Source organism: Erigeron canadensis, chromosome 2 (assembly GCF_010389155.1).
Source record: "Erigeron canadensis isolate Cc75 chromosome 2, C_canadensis_v1, whole genome shotgun sequence".
NCBI lineage: Eukaryota > Viridiplantae > Streptophyta > Magnoliopsida > Asterales > Asteraceae > Erigeron > Erigeron canadensis.
The window spans coordinates 31333548-31349553 of record NC_057762.1 but is presented as its reverse complement, the minus strand read 5'-3'; the positions used below and the strand labels follow the sequence as shown (position 1 = coordinate 31349553).

Genomic DNA, 16006 nt, shown 5'->3' with positions numbered 1-16006 from the left:
AACAATTAATGACGTACGTGCTTCGTTGTCCTCAGAGTTGGATGATTGACGATCTTTGTTTGTACGTAACTCTATCTTGGGTTTGACCATTTTGTACTCGACCAATAAATTGTGTGATTGATGCGAAAGGTATTATATTCTTATTGTCGATCAAGGGATCGACATTTTAAAACCTAAATCTATCGTTTGACGTTATTCCAACATCATGTTAATATTGTTATAAAAGAAGCTTTAATTATGAAGCTCGTATGTTGTTTGACACTATTCATCTGTGACACTTTTGTAGTTACATCATTTTTAGGAACAGTTGTCACGATATATAATGCACCTTTTACAACAAAGAAAAAGTGAAATAAGTATTGTTTTTACTCCTGAATACATACGTTACACAAATATAGGTACAGTTCTGATGATAATAGATTATAGTTTTTGTAGTATCAATTGATATTTAACATGCAAAGGTTAAAGGCTCATGTCTTACAATTCGTGAAGATTAAATAAAAGTAAAATGTAATGATAAATCTATAATAATTATTAACCACTTATAATAAATGTGTATATTTTACTATACATTGTATGATTGTATAACAAAACTTATTGTAAATTTATCATCATCCTAAAATAAAGCTAACAATGCATGGATTATCAAGATAGATATAGATATAAATAACGATATTAAAAAAATAAAAATTTTAAACACTAGCTTAAAAATATTATTAGAATCTTATAAATATGACCTCTATTTCGTTCATTTTTTTTTTAATTTTATCATCTAACTTTTTCAAATATAATTGAAGATTTTTACTTACAAATTAAAAGGATTACCATCTTTCAAAAACTAAAAAAAAACTACAAGATGATACACGTACGTTAAAGTTTTATTCTAGTATCATTTCCGATAAGATAAACATAATCAAACATCATGGATAAACATTTCTAAGTTCAAACACTTTTAAAACAATTACCTTCCCATATGACTACGTAACTCATATAATATTATTCTTGCCAACACACAAATGATATTTAAATCAAATTATAATAGTATGTCTTTTTCTCATCGATCCCGATAACAATAACAATAATACTAAAAATAAAAATAATCATTTTACTGGGATTCCAAGATATTCATTTTCATCATTTTCTCCTTACATATATTTTTTCCTCATTTGAATCACAATCTGAAAATTCCATCATTTCAACAATAAAGTTTTGATTTTTATATCTGGGTATTATGTCATCTTTAATGGGTTCAGCTCATTTCACCTCCGGCGTGTCTTTTCCGGCGACTCACCGGCGTTGGAACGGAGGAGCAAGATTTAGTAGTAATAGTAGTAGGAGTAATTTCAAGATATTTGCTAGTAATTCAGAAACAAAACAAGAGCCTGATCTAAGTGTAAATGTTAATGGGCTTCATATGCCTAACCCGTTTGTAATCGGGTCGGGTCCACCTGGGACTAATTATAAAGTTATGAAGAAAGCTTTTGATGAAGGATGGGGTGCTGTCATTGCTAAAACAGTAATCCTTTTTTCTTTATTGTTTTTTATTTAATTTACTTTTACTATTTTTAATATATTAGATGAGTTTTTGAGATGATAGTCTAGTGGTGGGGACACGTGGCATAAAAGCGATCAGGGAATCTGAACCATAACGTTACGCGATTTACTGTAGGATCAGTCGGTTGGTGGGGACTAATAAAAATCATTAGATGAAAGTGATAATGATAAAAAGGTTTAAAATTTGTGCATGAAAGTATTTATTGTTATTTGATCATTATTAAGTGGTTAGTAAAGTGTTAAGTAAGTGATTATACTCTTGAATTTGAGTAGTTTAAATGAAATTTTAGAGTTAAGTTTAATGCATGATCATTATTTGTTTTAAGAAGGGTCATTTGTTAGATTAGAGAAAAAGAAAAGGAATTTCTTTTTGTGCATAGTTACGAGGATTAAGATCCTTTCAAACCGATGTGGTGATCAGCTAACTGATCACATTATCCCACATAAAGATAGTAGGTCCTACGACGGGACTTACTTTTTACATTTAACTAAGGGGGTCCAGAACATGCATTGTCATGTTAATCTCAAATTGAGAGGATCTTATTCCTAACTAAATGAATAACAAGTTGGTTGTTCTTGGATTTTTGGGGATCCATCATCAATGATGCATTGAGCCTCATTAGTCAACTCTAGTTAAGGCTCTTAATTTTTTCAAGAATTCTGTGAAATAGTCGACCATACTTTTGATTATTGATGATCATGATGGTTTAACCAACATAAGGATTTAAGGGGGTGTTTAAATGTGTAAACTTGTTCGGTTTTGACTTTTGAGTCTTCGAGGAAAAGATGTTATGATTTTGATTATGCGATAATTAATGTTTAAAATAATTAAAGATTGTTGAAGAGGATTTTAGAAGTTGTTTGTAGTAGCCTTTACCGTGTAGCCTAGTTGGTTTTGGAGATGGGTGCGGTTGAAAAATATACCGGGTTCAATCCCCATCGAGTTTCCTTTGGATTAGTTGGTTGGACCACCATCTAAGTGGACTGCTAGGCAAGCTTGATTTAGCTTTCACATAATAGAGTCTAAAGTGGTATGGTGTTGATCAGTTGTGGTTGCCGGAATTTCAATCTTTTTGAAAGTTACTTATAGAGTTATAGAGAACTGATTGTTCTGATCAATAACAATAATTGACATGTCTATCTCTAGCTTTATTCAATTGATCATCTTTTTATTCTTGAGGTTGCAATAGTTACTTTTTAAAAAAGCACATGCAAACACCCCTTAAATTTCCTTACTCAAGTGTTGTTGGGTTTGTAAATTTCATAGAATTTAGTTTTGATATAATGACGGTTTCGATTTTTTGTTTGTTTAAATGGAGTTTCTAACTTTAAGAGTTAATATTCAGGTGTCACTAGATGCTGCAAAAGTTGTTAATGTTACACCTAGATATGCAAGGTTACGAGCGGGAGCAAATGGCTCGGCCAAAGGGCAGATTATTGGATGGGAGAATATCGAACTTATTAGTGATCGACCATTAGAAACAATGTTGAAGGAGTTTAAACAATTGAAAGAAGAGTATCCTGATAGGATACTTATTGCCTCGATTATGGAGGAGTACAACAAAGCCGCATGGGAGGAGCTTATTGACCGAGTGGAGCAAACAGGGATTGTAAGTTATTGTAAATAACTAAAAGTGACAATTTTATGCATTTACTTATAAATGGGTCAATTTGGGTTACAGTCATAACCAACAAATCAAATACATTTGTTTTTAGCTAAATAGGGATAGGTTAAATGAGTTGGATGGCTGACACGGTTGAAAGTCGCCAGATATCTATTTATAATGCATACAATTAGAACCTTCCCAATCGTATCTATTCAAAGATTTAGCTTACTGTTATAAGTATTGTGTTTTTGTAACCATCGTTTAAACCTTAATTTATTTTACAAATGGACCAAAAAGGAGTTTGCTTCCCAACCTGGTTTGTTTTTACTGTACTAAATTGATCCATTTCAAATTTTCAATCCAAACCCGTTGTGACATGTTACCCATCGTGCGTTGCCTTTATAAGAAACATTCAAGTTCATTGAAGTCAAATGTCATTCTTTAGTTAGTTCTAGCATGTAATTGTTGTTGAATAATTTTATAGGATGCTCTTGAAATCAACTTCTCTTGCCCTCATGGTATGCCTGAAAGGAAAATGGGGGCTGCGGTTGGGCAAGATTGTGATCTTCTGGAAGAGGTATGTGGATGGATCAATGCGAAAGCTACAGTTCCCGTTTGGGCAAAGATGACTCCAAATATCACTGACATCACTCAGGTATTAGTGTTTGACTATTTGTAGTTGAATTTGTAGATTGTTTTCTCATGTTTTCGAGTAGTTGGACAACAATAGTTGTCCATATACCTCACAAACATCTGTCCTTACCATCTAGTGACACATGAACGCTTTCTATTATAGCCAGCCAGGGTGTCTCTGAGATCCGGGTGCGAGGGTGTAGCTGCAATTAACACAATTATGAGCGTTATGGGCATTAATTTGAAGACATTACATCCCGAACCGTGTGTCGAGGGGTTAGTATATGTATATCCAATTCTCCTTTCAAAAAAAATTATGTATATCCAATTCAACAACTTTTTTGGAGGTGGCACATTTGACCCATGTACTTATGGATGGGTCAATCTGGGTTATATTTTAGGCTGATCAATGGCTAAACAAAATAAGTGAGGTAAATAGAAAGTGGGTTAAGTGGTCAAATATGATAAAATCCTTCTTAAGTGTATTTTTAATGGTGAAAAGCTCTTGATATTTTCTTTTCAAAATTTACGGTTGCCATTTAAAAGATAGAAGTTTTTCAATTATATTACACACTAATTACATCTAAAATTTATAGACTATTGGACAAAAGAAATTTTTGAGTCATTCCATTTTGATCAGTACCAAAAACGGTTTGTTTGGACCTGAACCCTTTTGAGTCAATATCAGTCCTAGTTGTCCCACTCATTTAGCATTTTTACATGGGCTTATCTGCCGTGGAAACTTACATACTTGTATGGTTTCAGATATTCAACTCCCGGAGGCTACTCTTCCAAAGCTGTCCATCCTATTGCACTTGGAAAAGTAATGAGCATTGCACAAATGATGAAGAAGGAATTTCAAGATGGAGACTATTCTCTTTCTGGGATTGGAGGAGTTGAGACAGGTGGCGATGCTGCTGAATTCATTCTTCTTGGTGCAAATACCGTTCAGGTTTGATCTTGTTTTAGTACCATTTTAATATTTTTTTAGTTATTTTACTACAGTGTGCAAAAAGATGCACTCATATGCTATATGTGCCATTTCTAAGTTGCATCGCGTCTAGCATTACTTTAGAGGGCGCTTTCAAGCCTTATTTCTGAATACAGATCAATTTTTGTTGTGTTTCAATCATAACAGGTCAACTCTAGCTAACAGAAAAAACAGGTCAGGTGAAACGATTTAAAAGTCACATAAAGTGTATTTTCAAGTTGAAACCTTGTCAAAGTAGTTTATCAAATTAATTCGATAGCTTTTCAGATAGTTTCTTGTAAACCAACAAAAAAATGGCCGTGTCAAACCGTATTTATTTGTCCCATTACATCTGTTTTGCCACCTATCAGTCAGCAAACCGGTTGTCAGCCTTAACTCAACACAACTCCTGAGTCCTGGCACGGCATGACGCTAGAGGTGGTAAAATTGGTGGATGGGTAACTGGTTAACATGGGTAGTTTTTATACCAGCTAGGTTGGGTTAACCTGAAACAGTTTTGAAACATTTAATTGTTCTCTATAATTTATTTGTGTAATTGTGTCAAAGATGGTGTGGTTACAAAAGATGTTTTATCAGTGTACAGACCGTTGCGTAGTTTAATCTAGTTTAGTAATTTTCCTTGTCAATCTTTATCGAAATAAAGATGGTCCATTATATTGAAGAATAGATCTTACCTTATTGAAGTTGATTCCTTGGGTTTATGAAAATCATGTATCTATTTGTGATTGTAGGTCTGCACCGGAGTGATGATGTACGGGTACGATCTGGTATCAAAACTCTGCTCAGAGCTCAAAGACTTCATGAGAACTCACAACTTTTCAACCATAGAAGAATTTAGAGGGTATGCAGCCTCCCTGAAACCACATCTTTACAAAAATATATAACCTAAAGACACATTTTAATTTTTTCTGAACTCAATGGTTTTTACGCAGGGCCTCTCTTCAATATTTCACAACTCACACTGAACTTGTGAGAATACAACAAGAAGCGATCAGAGAAAGACGAGCAATCAAGAAAGGACTGCAATCTGACAAAGACTGGACTGGAGATGGATTTGTGAAAGAAAGTGAAAGTATGGTTTCTAATTAATCAAGATTTACAATAAAAGTTATTTTCTTTTGTTCAAAAAAAAGTTGATCATATGCTGTGGTATTTGTTCAGAACAATTTGTTACCTTTTTTCATTTCTGGAAAGATTTTATGTAAAAATGTACGTCTAACCATTACCAATAAAGTGATTGTGTTCATATGCTTTACATTTTTCTTCTTCTTTTCTTGAGCTATTTTAGACAAGGCACGAGAACTTGTACTTAGTACGCGTACAGTACTGTATGCACCACAAGCGGCGTTTACTTACTGATACGAGTATCACTTTCCTTTTCAAAAAAAGAAAAAACGATAACATGTGCTTATAATTGCTCAATGACCCAAAACCAAATCCGAATTATCCTCATAACCCACATGATTTGACTTGGTATTTAGGTATTCTGTTATATATCTGTTATAATATAAATCAGAATTTCGGTACAGGATTTCAGGTTTTTTAGATAAATGATTTAAACATGCTTTTACTTTTCAAACCTTATTTTTTATTTTACAAAAATCAAACATGTGATGTTTGCCAAATAATCGGAATAGTTGGGAAATTTTCAGTTTACTTAAATAGTGTGTGTATGCATTTTAAAAATTCGTTATTAATAATGTTACAATTTACAGTTTATTAATTATTTGTCAAAAGGAATTAAAAAAGATTTGTTTTTACCATTTCAAAGATAGAAATAGATATACAGTTAATAACGAACTCAACGTAGATTATTGATTTTGTCAACTTACACTTTTTTTATATTATTTTTCTAAAAAGGTTCCATAAATCTCTCAACTCTATCTCTATAAATCAAAACACAACTATATATCTGAAGGTCATTTTTACCTAAGTTAAAAAAAAAAATTATTCACAATTTAGAAAAATGTCTGCTCTTTCAGATTTAATTAACCTTGATGTCTCTGGTAGCACTGATAAGATCATTGCAGAATACATATGGTATATATTTTATTTCCTAAGTATTAATTAGCTAATAATCCTTTCTATACGTATTATACTCAGAGAAATCGAGATAGTTTTTTATTTCGTAACACTCTAGATACTTTGTAATCGAAAATATTTGAGTGAAGTTGGATAAGAGAAATCATTTGACTTGAAACTTTGGCTAAGTAACGTCTCAAGCTTTTTTGTAAGACATGAAACGATATTTTAAGATCATAAAAGGTTGTGATGTTATTTACTGTCAATGTACCTAAAAAAATGTTGGTATACCGTGTACGTTGTTTTTTTTAATGTGCCTAAGTTTAATGTGTGTTAGGATAGTAGATATTATTTGTTAATGTAAATGTCAAATGTGTTGATTTTTAAGTGTGATTAATTGGCAGGATTGGTGGATCTGGTATGGACCTAAGAAGCAAAGCCAGGGTAATCTACTTTTCTGATTATAATTATAGTTTGTAATATATATGGTCACATTACTTATATAGTTTATCAATTTATGAAAATAGAAGTTTAAAAACCGTGAAAAACATCAACAATGTATGCGTTATTAAGTCTTTTTGTATATGAAAATTAATAGAGGTTCGAATGATGATTAAAAGTAAAGGTTGAAACTTACACGCGTAATTTATACTTTTTTTTTAATGTATGTGTTTACCTCTATATATAGACCCTTCCCGGGCCTGTTTCTGATCCGTCAAAGCTGCCAAAATGGAATTACGATGGATCAAGTACCGGACAAGCCCCAGGCGACGACAGTGAAGTCATTCTATAGTTAGTTTTTACATCTCATTTTTCCAAAATTTACCTCATTAACACATTATTACACATATATGCCTATACATAAAAAGTATGATATATTTGTGCATTTATGTATCTTCTATTAACTACAATGTTGTATGCTGCCCTTAGTCCTCAAGCAATATTTAAGGATCCATTCAGAAGAGGCAACAATATTCTTGTAAGCTTATAATTATATAGAACGTATATGATATATTGAATTGTTGATATCAAGTGTTTTGATTTTTGAAACTTGTTCATGATAGTTTATAGATTGTAAGCAAAGATTATGATATATTGTTTTGAATATATTCGTAGGTGATGTGTGATTCGTACACGCCACAAGGAGATCCAATCCCAACTAATAAGCGTTACCATGCTGCAAAAGTATTCAGCCATTCTGATGTCCTTGCCGAAGAACCCTGGTACGCTATATATATTCATTCACCTAAATGATTTGTAGCGTTAATGCATTCTCTTATTCGTGGTATCAAGATGATATAATGCAGTTGTTGTAATAAAACGACTGCTCTATCTAACGATGACAAAAAAAACAGGTTTGGCATAGAGCAAGAGTACACTTTGATACAAAAGGAAGTAAAGTGGCCACTTGGGTGGCCTATTGGAGGGTACCCTGGACCTCAGGTATTTCTTAGTTTTTATTTTTTCATAAGTAAAGATACGCATATATATAGTTAACATTGAGTCTTGTATCGACTGGTTTGGACAGGGGCCATATTATTGTGGTACTGGCGCTGATAAGGCTTTTGGCCGTGATATTGTTGATGCTCATTACAAGGCTTGTTTGTATGCCGGTATCAATATCAGTGGTACCAATGGAGAGGTTATGCCGGGCCAGGTATCAACAAGATTTTATGATCTAAAATATCATAAAATTTGATCTAAAATATCATAAAATTTGATCAACTCCATTATCCAAACTAATCGAAGATGCATTTTTGTTTCTAATCGATGTAGTTTACTGACTTCGTTTTCTGTTTTTTCTTCTAAATTTTAAATGTTGATAGATAAATTCATCTGAATTCTAATAATTTTTACCTATGAGCAGTGGGAATTCCAAGTTGGCCCGTCTATTGGCATCTCAGCTGGTGACCAAGTCTGGGTAGCTCGCTACATTTTAGAGGTACTAATGCTTGAAGGGTTGGACATAATATTTTCATATAGTTTCATATATGCTAAGTAAGAAACAGAGATAAATTTATCCAATGTTTTATAAGGATATATTATTTGAATTTGTAGAGGATAACTGAGATGGCAGGAGTGGTTCTTTCTTTCGACCCAAAACCAGTTGAGGGGGATTGGAATGGAGCAGGTGCTCACACAAACTACAGGTATGTGCAGATAGATTGAGTCATTCAAACTCATACAAAGACATTTTAGTATATTTTTTACCATCTGACAAATGGTCAAAAGTTAACTAATGGGTATTTTTTATGCAGCACAAAATCAATGAGAAGTGATGGAGGTTATGAGGTGATAAAGAAGGCAATTGAAAAGCTCGGAAAGAAGCATAAGGAACATATCCTTGCTTATGGAGAAGGCAATGAGCGCCGGCTAACTGGCAAGCATGAGACAGCCGATATCAGTAACTTCAAATGGGTAAGTTAAATCCTTTCAACTAGCAATACATCAAAACTTGCTTTTTCCATGCGTCACATTATCTGTAAGTTATCACATTATAAAAACATATCCAATTACAGGGTGTTGCGAATCGTGGAGCATCAGTTAGGGTCGGAAGGGAGACAGAGAAAGCCAATAAGGGTTACTTTGAGGACCGAAGGCCGTCATCAAACATGGATCCTTACACTGTGACTTCCATGATTGTCGAAACAACCATCTTGTGGAAGCCTTGATCAGTCTTTTGAATCATTGTTTGTTAAACTTTTTAGCATCTTTGTAAATCCTTAATGTTTTTGACTTCTTGTTATCTTTGGTATCTAGGCTTTCCAAAACTTATTAGGATCTTTTTATGATTATGTTTTGTTAACAAGGATGCATATGTTTACCAATTACTTCTAATCTAATATATTATATATTAATATTAATGTGGGTGTACTTATATATTTCACAGATGTATAGGTTGACACCTTTGATCTCGATGGTCTTTTTGACACTACAACTCACTAAAAATAGGTTCATACTTCATACAATTCCTTTGAAAAAGGTTTGAGTCTGTTACCTCTTTATTCACAAAGAATATGCCCCCACATGCTAGGCCATCTAGTTTTTTACTCTTTATAAAGCCAAAGTAGTAACCTCGAGAATTATTGTTATAATTAGACATGGGAAAAAAAAACCGGTTCCAAAAAAAAAAATGGTTCGGATTATTTAGGAACTGGAACTGATTTCTTAGGAACCGATAGATAGGAATCGGTTCCATTTTTGGATCCAAAATTCCGGTTCTTGGACAAAAAACCGAAAAAACCCTGAAAAAAGCAGTCAAACATTGACCAAGAACCGGTTCAGAACTGGTCCATAGGCATGCGTGTAATTTAGAGACACGTATGCACATTTGTGGGGTGGATTAATAGAAATTTTTCAAAAAACATGAGTTTCATCCTAGGTATGTGTGTAATTTAAGAGTAGGAGTAGATTAGAATGACAGTCTAAAGAAACTATAAGAAAAAAAATTTGTTGAAAAAAATTTTGTTTACCCCTTAAAGATTGTTAAATTCAAATTGAATCCTAGAAATATGCGTCATCCCTATGGCTTTTGCATTACCTATCCTTTACCCCTAAGACCATTTATAATCGTTCATCTACTTCCCTTAAACTTTTTCTTGTCATTAGCTTCACCTTCTTACATTTTTTTTTTAATTTTCTTCTAACCATTCACTTTCAAATTTAATACTTATCATACCCCACAATACCTATAACATAATAATCAAAATAAAACAAATAAGATATAAAAAACAAAAATAGACTCATAGTTACTACTTCACCTTAGATGAATTCTCCTATTTTCCTTTTAGCTACCTTTAACTCCATTTATTTTCTCATTATTTCTGTTTATCTACCTATTTCATCTTCTTATAATAATGGTCTAATATAACTCGGGCAAACCAAAGCACCATAAATCAATCGGTGTTCAGAAATGATTGAAATAATTCAGAAAATATTATTTGTAAAAGAAGTAGATGTATAGGGTTCAAACTAACATTACAATGAAAGTTGAAGGACCATCTGCAGAAACCTTAAATTCCTCCAAAGTCCAAACCCTGAGGTTGCACAAACTCCAATTTGATAAACCCTTTTGCTGGAACTCTTTGAAAATTTTTATCAAACACAAAAATGCTTACAAGTAACATAAGATTAGCAACAATGGCATCAAACCCATTAATCTTTTGCCATAAATTTCCAATCTTTAAAAACACCCACATCAGAAAACCCAAATTCCATATACTTAATAATGCCACCAAAAAAGATCATGTTACAAGCCTTAAAGTTAGAAGCTTTTTACCATCTAAAAGTTGGATCAGTGAATTTGGGTTGCTTCGAAATAGGTTGAATTTGGGTCAGAATGTGTTTCGAGTCGGGTCGGGTGGTGGTGGTGGTGGTGGAAGTGGTGGTGGTGGTGGTAGTGGTGGTTCTGGTGGTGGTGGCGGTGGTGGTAATAAGTGGTCTTTTATTGCATGGTAATTTTTATTAATTTCGTTTTGGAATTTGCATTGAATTTATATTTATATAAATTTGTAACTATTTATTTTGGATACCTGTTGATTATCTAGTTTGGATAGTGATTTTTTTTTTTTTTTTGAACGGCATTCTATCCTACTTAGTGATTATGTGATTATTGCGTTTATGTTTTCATCCCATTTGGGGGTGAGATGTAGATAATCATACCTTTACATAGGTAGAAAAACTTTTTCCTGAAAAACCTCTGGCAGAGTGTGTCGGCGTGTGAAAGTATATATGTTTGTTATGCATTTATAAGTGTGTCATTAGGTTTCCAGTCTTTGAAGGGGTCAAATAATCAGGTAGCCTGGTGATTAGAGATTTTGGGAATTTTCATGTTCAACTACAACTTTCGGGTCAGTCCTCGGGCATGTAATTCAGTTGGTTACAATGTAAAGGGGAGAACTTTGTGAACAAAGTTGTTGATTTCTCACTTTCTGGTATGGGTGGACATACCAGAATCAGATTTTTTGAATGGTCATGTTTGGAATATTTGCAACCAAACTGATTGTGATAATTTGATTATATAGGGGGTGTTTAACATGTACGTGCTTTAGTGATCAGAAAATATTAAACACAGAAAATAAGTAATTATTGCAACCTTAAACAGCATAAGTGCATATTAAACACATCCAAACACTGTCTCCTGCAGCTCCTATTTTTACAGTTGATTATCTAATCCGTTTATTGTATATCACATAATCAGTCACTTCCATATCGCTTCGCAAAACATTGTACATTTTCACTATGGCAATAGTTGGTAATAATCTGTAGTATGATCGTTTTCTTCAATTTGGTTGATTATATGTGGGTTTAATTATTTTTGGTGAAAAACTATTTATGCACTCATTAGCCACTTTAACTTTGTACTACCGTAGGTATCTGGCTCTTCTTGAGGCACATCCCGTATTGACGAAAGCGGTGACATCTGCACTACTGACCCTTGTTGGAGACATAATATGCCAGGTCAGTTAATTGTTTATTGTTTAATCACTGGTTACATGAACAAAGTAGTCGTTATATGTTTTACAGTCTGGCCCCTTTTTGATCTATGCTTGTATGCATCAGGTTGTTATTGACCAAGTTCCATCACTGGATCTGAAGCGGGTGTCACTTTTCACGTTTTTGGGAATGGCGTTGGTTGGACCGACATTGCATTTCTGGTAAAGACATAAAAGTCTTGTTCAAGTAATGGTTGTGTATATTGGTAACATGGACTGTTGATGAAAAGTAATTTGATTTTCTAAAAAAAATAAGACTAAATATGATTAAATAAAATTTTCTGGACAAGCTCACACATATTAAAATCTCTTGGGATGAAAAGTTATGTAATGAACTTGAAAGGGATACTTGATTAGTCAATTTAGCAACATAATGGTATGATTTTACTTCTTCGCCCAAATATTATGTTTGCCGAAAGATTTACAGCTTTAAATAAACCCTACTAGATGTATAGTACCCCTCAAGTGTATACCATTGCGTTGAACTAGTGTAGAAAAACACAGGTTACTGGTGCAAGAAGCCAACTTCAATATGAAGGTTAAAAGACTCTTAATTTAAAAAATCAATGAACTAGTGAAGAGAATACGGTGCTAGAATTTGTATGTAGCAGACCTAAGTGGCAAAATCTCAAAAGGATACATACTAGGAATGAAAAAGGGTTTAACTTGATTCGTGAATTGAAACTTTCGTTGCTGTAAACGTTTTAACTTTATATCTAGTGATGCGCAATTTTCTTATGTCAGTGAAATATCAACCTCGTTACAGTTGTAAGTTGTTGGGGAGTAAACGTTGTAATCGAGACAATATTCTATCTCCTTGCTTACGTATCATAATCTATTTATTCGATTGTCTTCTTGAAGTATATAGGCTTGAAATGGTTTGCATATGTATGTAAAAATTTGTCTACTCATAGGTACTTATACCTGAGTAAATTGGTGACAATGACCGGAGGTTCAGGTGCTCTTCTGCGGCTTGTAATTGATCAGGTAGCTTTTTCCTAAATTATTTTGGCTTGATTTAAGATGGAGAATTTAGAGGTGGCAAGTTCAACCCATTTACATGTAAAATGGTTTGATTTGGGTTATATTGTATCTCTGATGCGTCAAATGCGTTATGCTAAATTAGTTAACCAAAAAGAAAACGCGTTGAATAGGTCAAATGGGTTAAGAGTCGTTCAAATGCATTAAACTTTCTTTTAATAAGTTTAGTTAACAAAAGTTGGATTATAGCTGTAATAAAATTGTATTGTAACATATTTAACATGAGTTGAAAAAAGACTTTGTGCGAAGTGTTTCTGGGCCCAGACCAACCTGTCCCATTTTGACCTGCACTAAGCTTACCTGTATAGATCTGCTAACCCACCCAACCCACTCATTTTGCCACCTCTAGATTTTATAGCTTAGTAGAAAAATTTCTATTAAAACTTCGATTATTTTCAGTTTATATTTGCCCCTGCTTTTATTGGAGTTTTCTTATCAACGTTGGTAACATTAGAAGGGAGGCCATCCCAAGTTATGCCGAAGCTTCAGCAGGTTTATTTTTATGTTTATGATATTTGTGAAATTTGTTAACCATATAAACTTATCTGAAGTAAAATTGATTGTTCTTTTTTAGGAGTGGCTATCTTCTGTTATTGCAAATTGGCAGCTATGGATACCTTTCCAATTCCTCAACTTCCGATTTGTTCCCCAACAGTTTCAGGTTTGAGTTGCTCGATCTTTTTCATTGTGGTCAAATAATTAGTTTTGGATAATCAATACATCTCTTGTAATAATTAGAGTTCATCAACAAATAATCTACAAAAGTATTATTATTGCAATAGAAAAATATATTGTCAACATTACATTTATGCTCAAATAATATAAAAGAATCTCTTTTTTGGTTATTTTTCGTATTTGTAATCTAAATTATCAGAATCACCAAACACTCAGAACGATTATTTGATTATTGCAACTACAAACAAAAACTCATCTAAACATGCTTGCTTTTATCCCGGTCTATTACCATTGATAATTCAATTATGATTATGATGTATCGTATAAGCAGTTTCGAAAACTCACTATTAAACACTTACCCATTATCACTTCTTGGTGTTTTTATTTATATTACTTCCTACATTATGGTTTTACAGGTCCTTGCAGCTAACTTTATTGCATTGGTGTGGAATGTAATTCTATCGTATAAAGCTCACAAAGAAGTAATTGCAAAATAGGCAAGTTTCGTATCTATCTGTTTCATCTTCTTAGCTTCTCTTTCCTTTCAAGAATGTTGAAATTCTTCTTGGGATTTTGTATCTAAATCGAATTCACGTTTTATCAAGTTTTATGCAAGGTAAGACGGGCCAAATAGTTGAAGGAGTGTGTTTTCCTGTGAGTCAAATATAAAATTGGTCTGGTAATGATCAAAGGAATCTTATGAACCAAAACCCGTTCTAGAAGAAATGTAGCTTTTGTAGAAATGTTTCATGTATTTTGAGTGTAAAACTAAAAAAGATAGGCACTCTGCAGATGTAATTTGCCTATGCCACAAGTCCACAACTTTTACATGTGGCAGAGGCACTGCAAGTTACATTTACCACTTCCCAAAAGACTTAGTTATACTAGATACTAGGTACTAGATTTGATATAGTCCTATTCTTGCTTGATGGAAACAGCATTTAACATGTATCACAAATTTCTCATGACAAACTACCACACTTTAAGGTGCGCGTGCTTTGTAGAATGTTTGGTTTTTGACATGTGTTTGTGACATGCAGGTTAAAATGGACAGACTGTAGAGATCTTATCCTGCTATTTATGTTCTCACATGGTTAAGTTTGTATAAGCCAAAGGGATATCCTTGTATGCTTTTAACGACTTTTACATGAGACAAGTTCTTACATAGGAGTTTTTTTGGGGGAGCTGCTTTTGTTTTTGAAATCTCTCTTGTAATTTTGAAGTAACTTCCATCATTTATCCAGACATTACATTTATTTGTTCTTTTGTTAGTTGCTTTGGTTTCTTTTCTCAAAAAGTATTTTGGTCGATATATAGTTCAAAATACAATGATATGAAATGCAAATCACTACCAAAGCTATTGTTAAGTTGACATGAAGTAAAAACTCAAGTTATCGTGATATACTATACAAGTAATGATAAAAAAAAAAAAAGAAAAAAAAAAAAAAGAGTATATAATAATATTAAAATAAAATTGGTACTTGTGCCCAAATCAGTAAATTCATTGTCTAGTAATTACGATACATGGCAAATTTTTAAAAAAACAAGAGAGGAGAATATCCTAAAAAGGCTAAACTTGCATGTAGAACCACCCAAAATGGTGTCCTTTAGTTAGAAACATAACAGAAGCTTTGCATCTCTAAGTCGTAACAAAACACGCCATTGCCTATGAAGTCAGTTCTACATCAATCGTGTGGTAGAATTCCATTGCAATTTAATCCCTCGTCCGCTTTCATGGGATCTTCGGTTTGGTATATAAACACCAGTCACTTGATGCGGTTATGCATCAAGAGAGCAACTGATGCAATTGATGTGTATGTTTAAACCCAAAGGTGTGTACTACGAACACGTTGTTGATAAAATACTTGACACACACACACAAACACAGCTCATGTATCATTGCTACTCATATAGTGTGTAACAGACGCTACTTCTGGGGCAATTTTTAGCCTGGCCTTCTATTATCCCTAACTTAAATTAGAATTACA

General features: G+C 33.2%; 3 protein-coding genes across 4 annotated transcripts; all 3 read left to right on the top strand.

The window, feature by feature from the left end:
* Positions 1-1063: 1063 nt before the first annotated feature.
* On the top strand, positions 1064-6040 carry LOC122586935 (dihydropyrimidine dehydrogenase (NADP(+)), chloroplastic). Its single transcript, XM_043758968.1, has 7 exons — positions 1064-1516; positions 2901-3164; positions 3646-3816; positions 3958-4070; positions 4560-4746; positions 5517-5626; positions 5718-6040. The coding sequence occupies exons 1-7, from the start codon at positions 1232-1234 to the stop codon at positions 5872-5874; spliced, it is 1287 nt and encodes a 428-aa protein (XP_043614903.1). The 5' UTR covers positions 1064-1231; the 3' UTR covers positions 5875-6040.
* A 711-nt stretch (positions 6041-6751) lies between these two features.
* Positions 6752-9479, top strand: LOC122587039 (glutamine synthetase nodule isozyme). Of its 2 annotated transcripts, XM_043759109.1 has the most exons (11): positions 6752-6825; positions 7212-7251; positions 7496-7599; positions 7738-7786; positions 7924-8030; positions 8163-8250; positions 8336-8464; positions 8675-8749; positions 8866-8957; positions 9066-9225; positions 9327-9479. In XM_043759109.1, exons 1-11 carry the CDS (start codon positions 6752-6754, stop codon positions 9477-9479), a joined length of 1071 nt encoding a protein of 356 aa, XP_043615044.1. The 2 variants fall into 2 exon arrangements, with proteins under 2 accessions (XP_043615044.1, XP_043615045.1); XM_043759110.1 differs by lacking the exon at positions 9066-9225 and having other exon boundaries at positions 9387-9438.
* Positions 9480-10855: 1376 nt separating this feature from the next.
* LOC122589326 (protein sym-1) lies at positions 10856-15281 on the top strand. Its single transcript, XM_043761612.1, has 8 exons — positions 10856-11261; positions 12180-12267; positions 12370-12464; positions 13217-13289; positions 13743-13835; positions 13918-14004; positions 14435-14515; positions 15059-15281. The coding sequence occupies exons 1-7, from the start codon at positions 10918-10920 to the stop codon at positions 14513-14515; spliced, it is 861 nt and encodes a 286-aa protein (XP_043617547.1). The 5' UTR covers positions 10856-10917; the 3' UTR covers positions 15059-15281.
* Positions 15282-16006: the final 725 nt, after the last annotated feature.

Coding starts and splice junctions, on each gene's coding strand:
- LOC122586935 (XM_043758968.1), top strand. CDS start 1,232: ATGTCATCTTTAATGGGTTCAGCTCATTTCACCTCCGGCGTGTCTTTT. Junction 1,517..2,900: donor GTGCTGTCATTGCTAAAACA/GTAATCCTTTTT, acceptor GTTAATATTCAG/GTGTCACTAGATGCTGCAAA. Junction 3,817..3,957: donor ATATCACTGACATCACTCAG/GTATTAGTGTTT, acceptor TTTCTATTATAG/CCAGCCAGGGTGTCTCTGAG.
- LOC122587039 (XM_043759109.1), top strand. CDS start 6,752: ATGTCTGCTCTTTCAGATTTAATTAACCTTGATGTCTCTGGTAGCACT. Junction 8,251..8,335: donor GAGGGTACCCTGGACCTCAG/GTATTTCTTAGT, acceptor TGGTTTGGACAG/GGGCCATATTATTGTGGTAC. Junction 8,750..8,865: donor TAGCTCGCTACATTTTAGAG/GTACTAATGCTT, acceptor TTGAATTTGTAG/AGGATAACTGAGATGGCAGG.
- LOC122589326 (XM_043761612.1), top strand. CDS start 10,918: ATGCTTACAAGTAACATAAGATTAGCAACAATGGCATCAAACCCATTA. Junction 12,465..13,216: donor GGACCGACATTGCATTTCTG/GTAAAGACATAA, acceptor GTCTACTCATAG/GTACTTATACCTGAGTAAAT. Junction 13,290..13,742: donor TGCGGCTTGTAATTGATCAG/GTAGCTTTTTCC, acceptor GATTATTTTCAG/TTTATATTTGCCCCTGCTTT.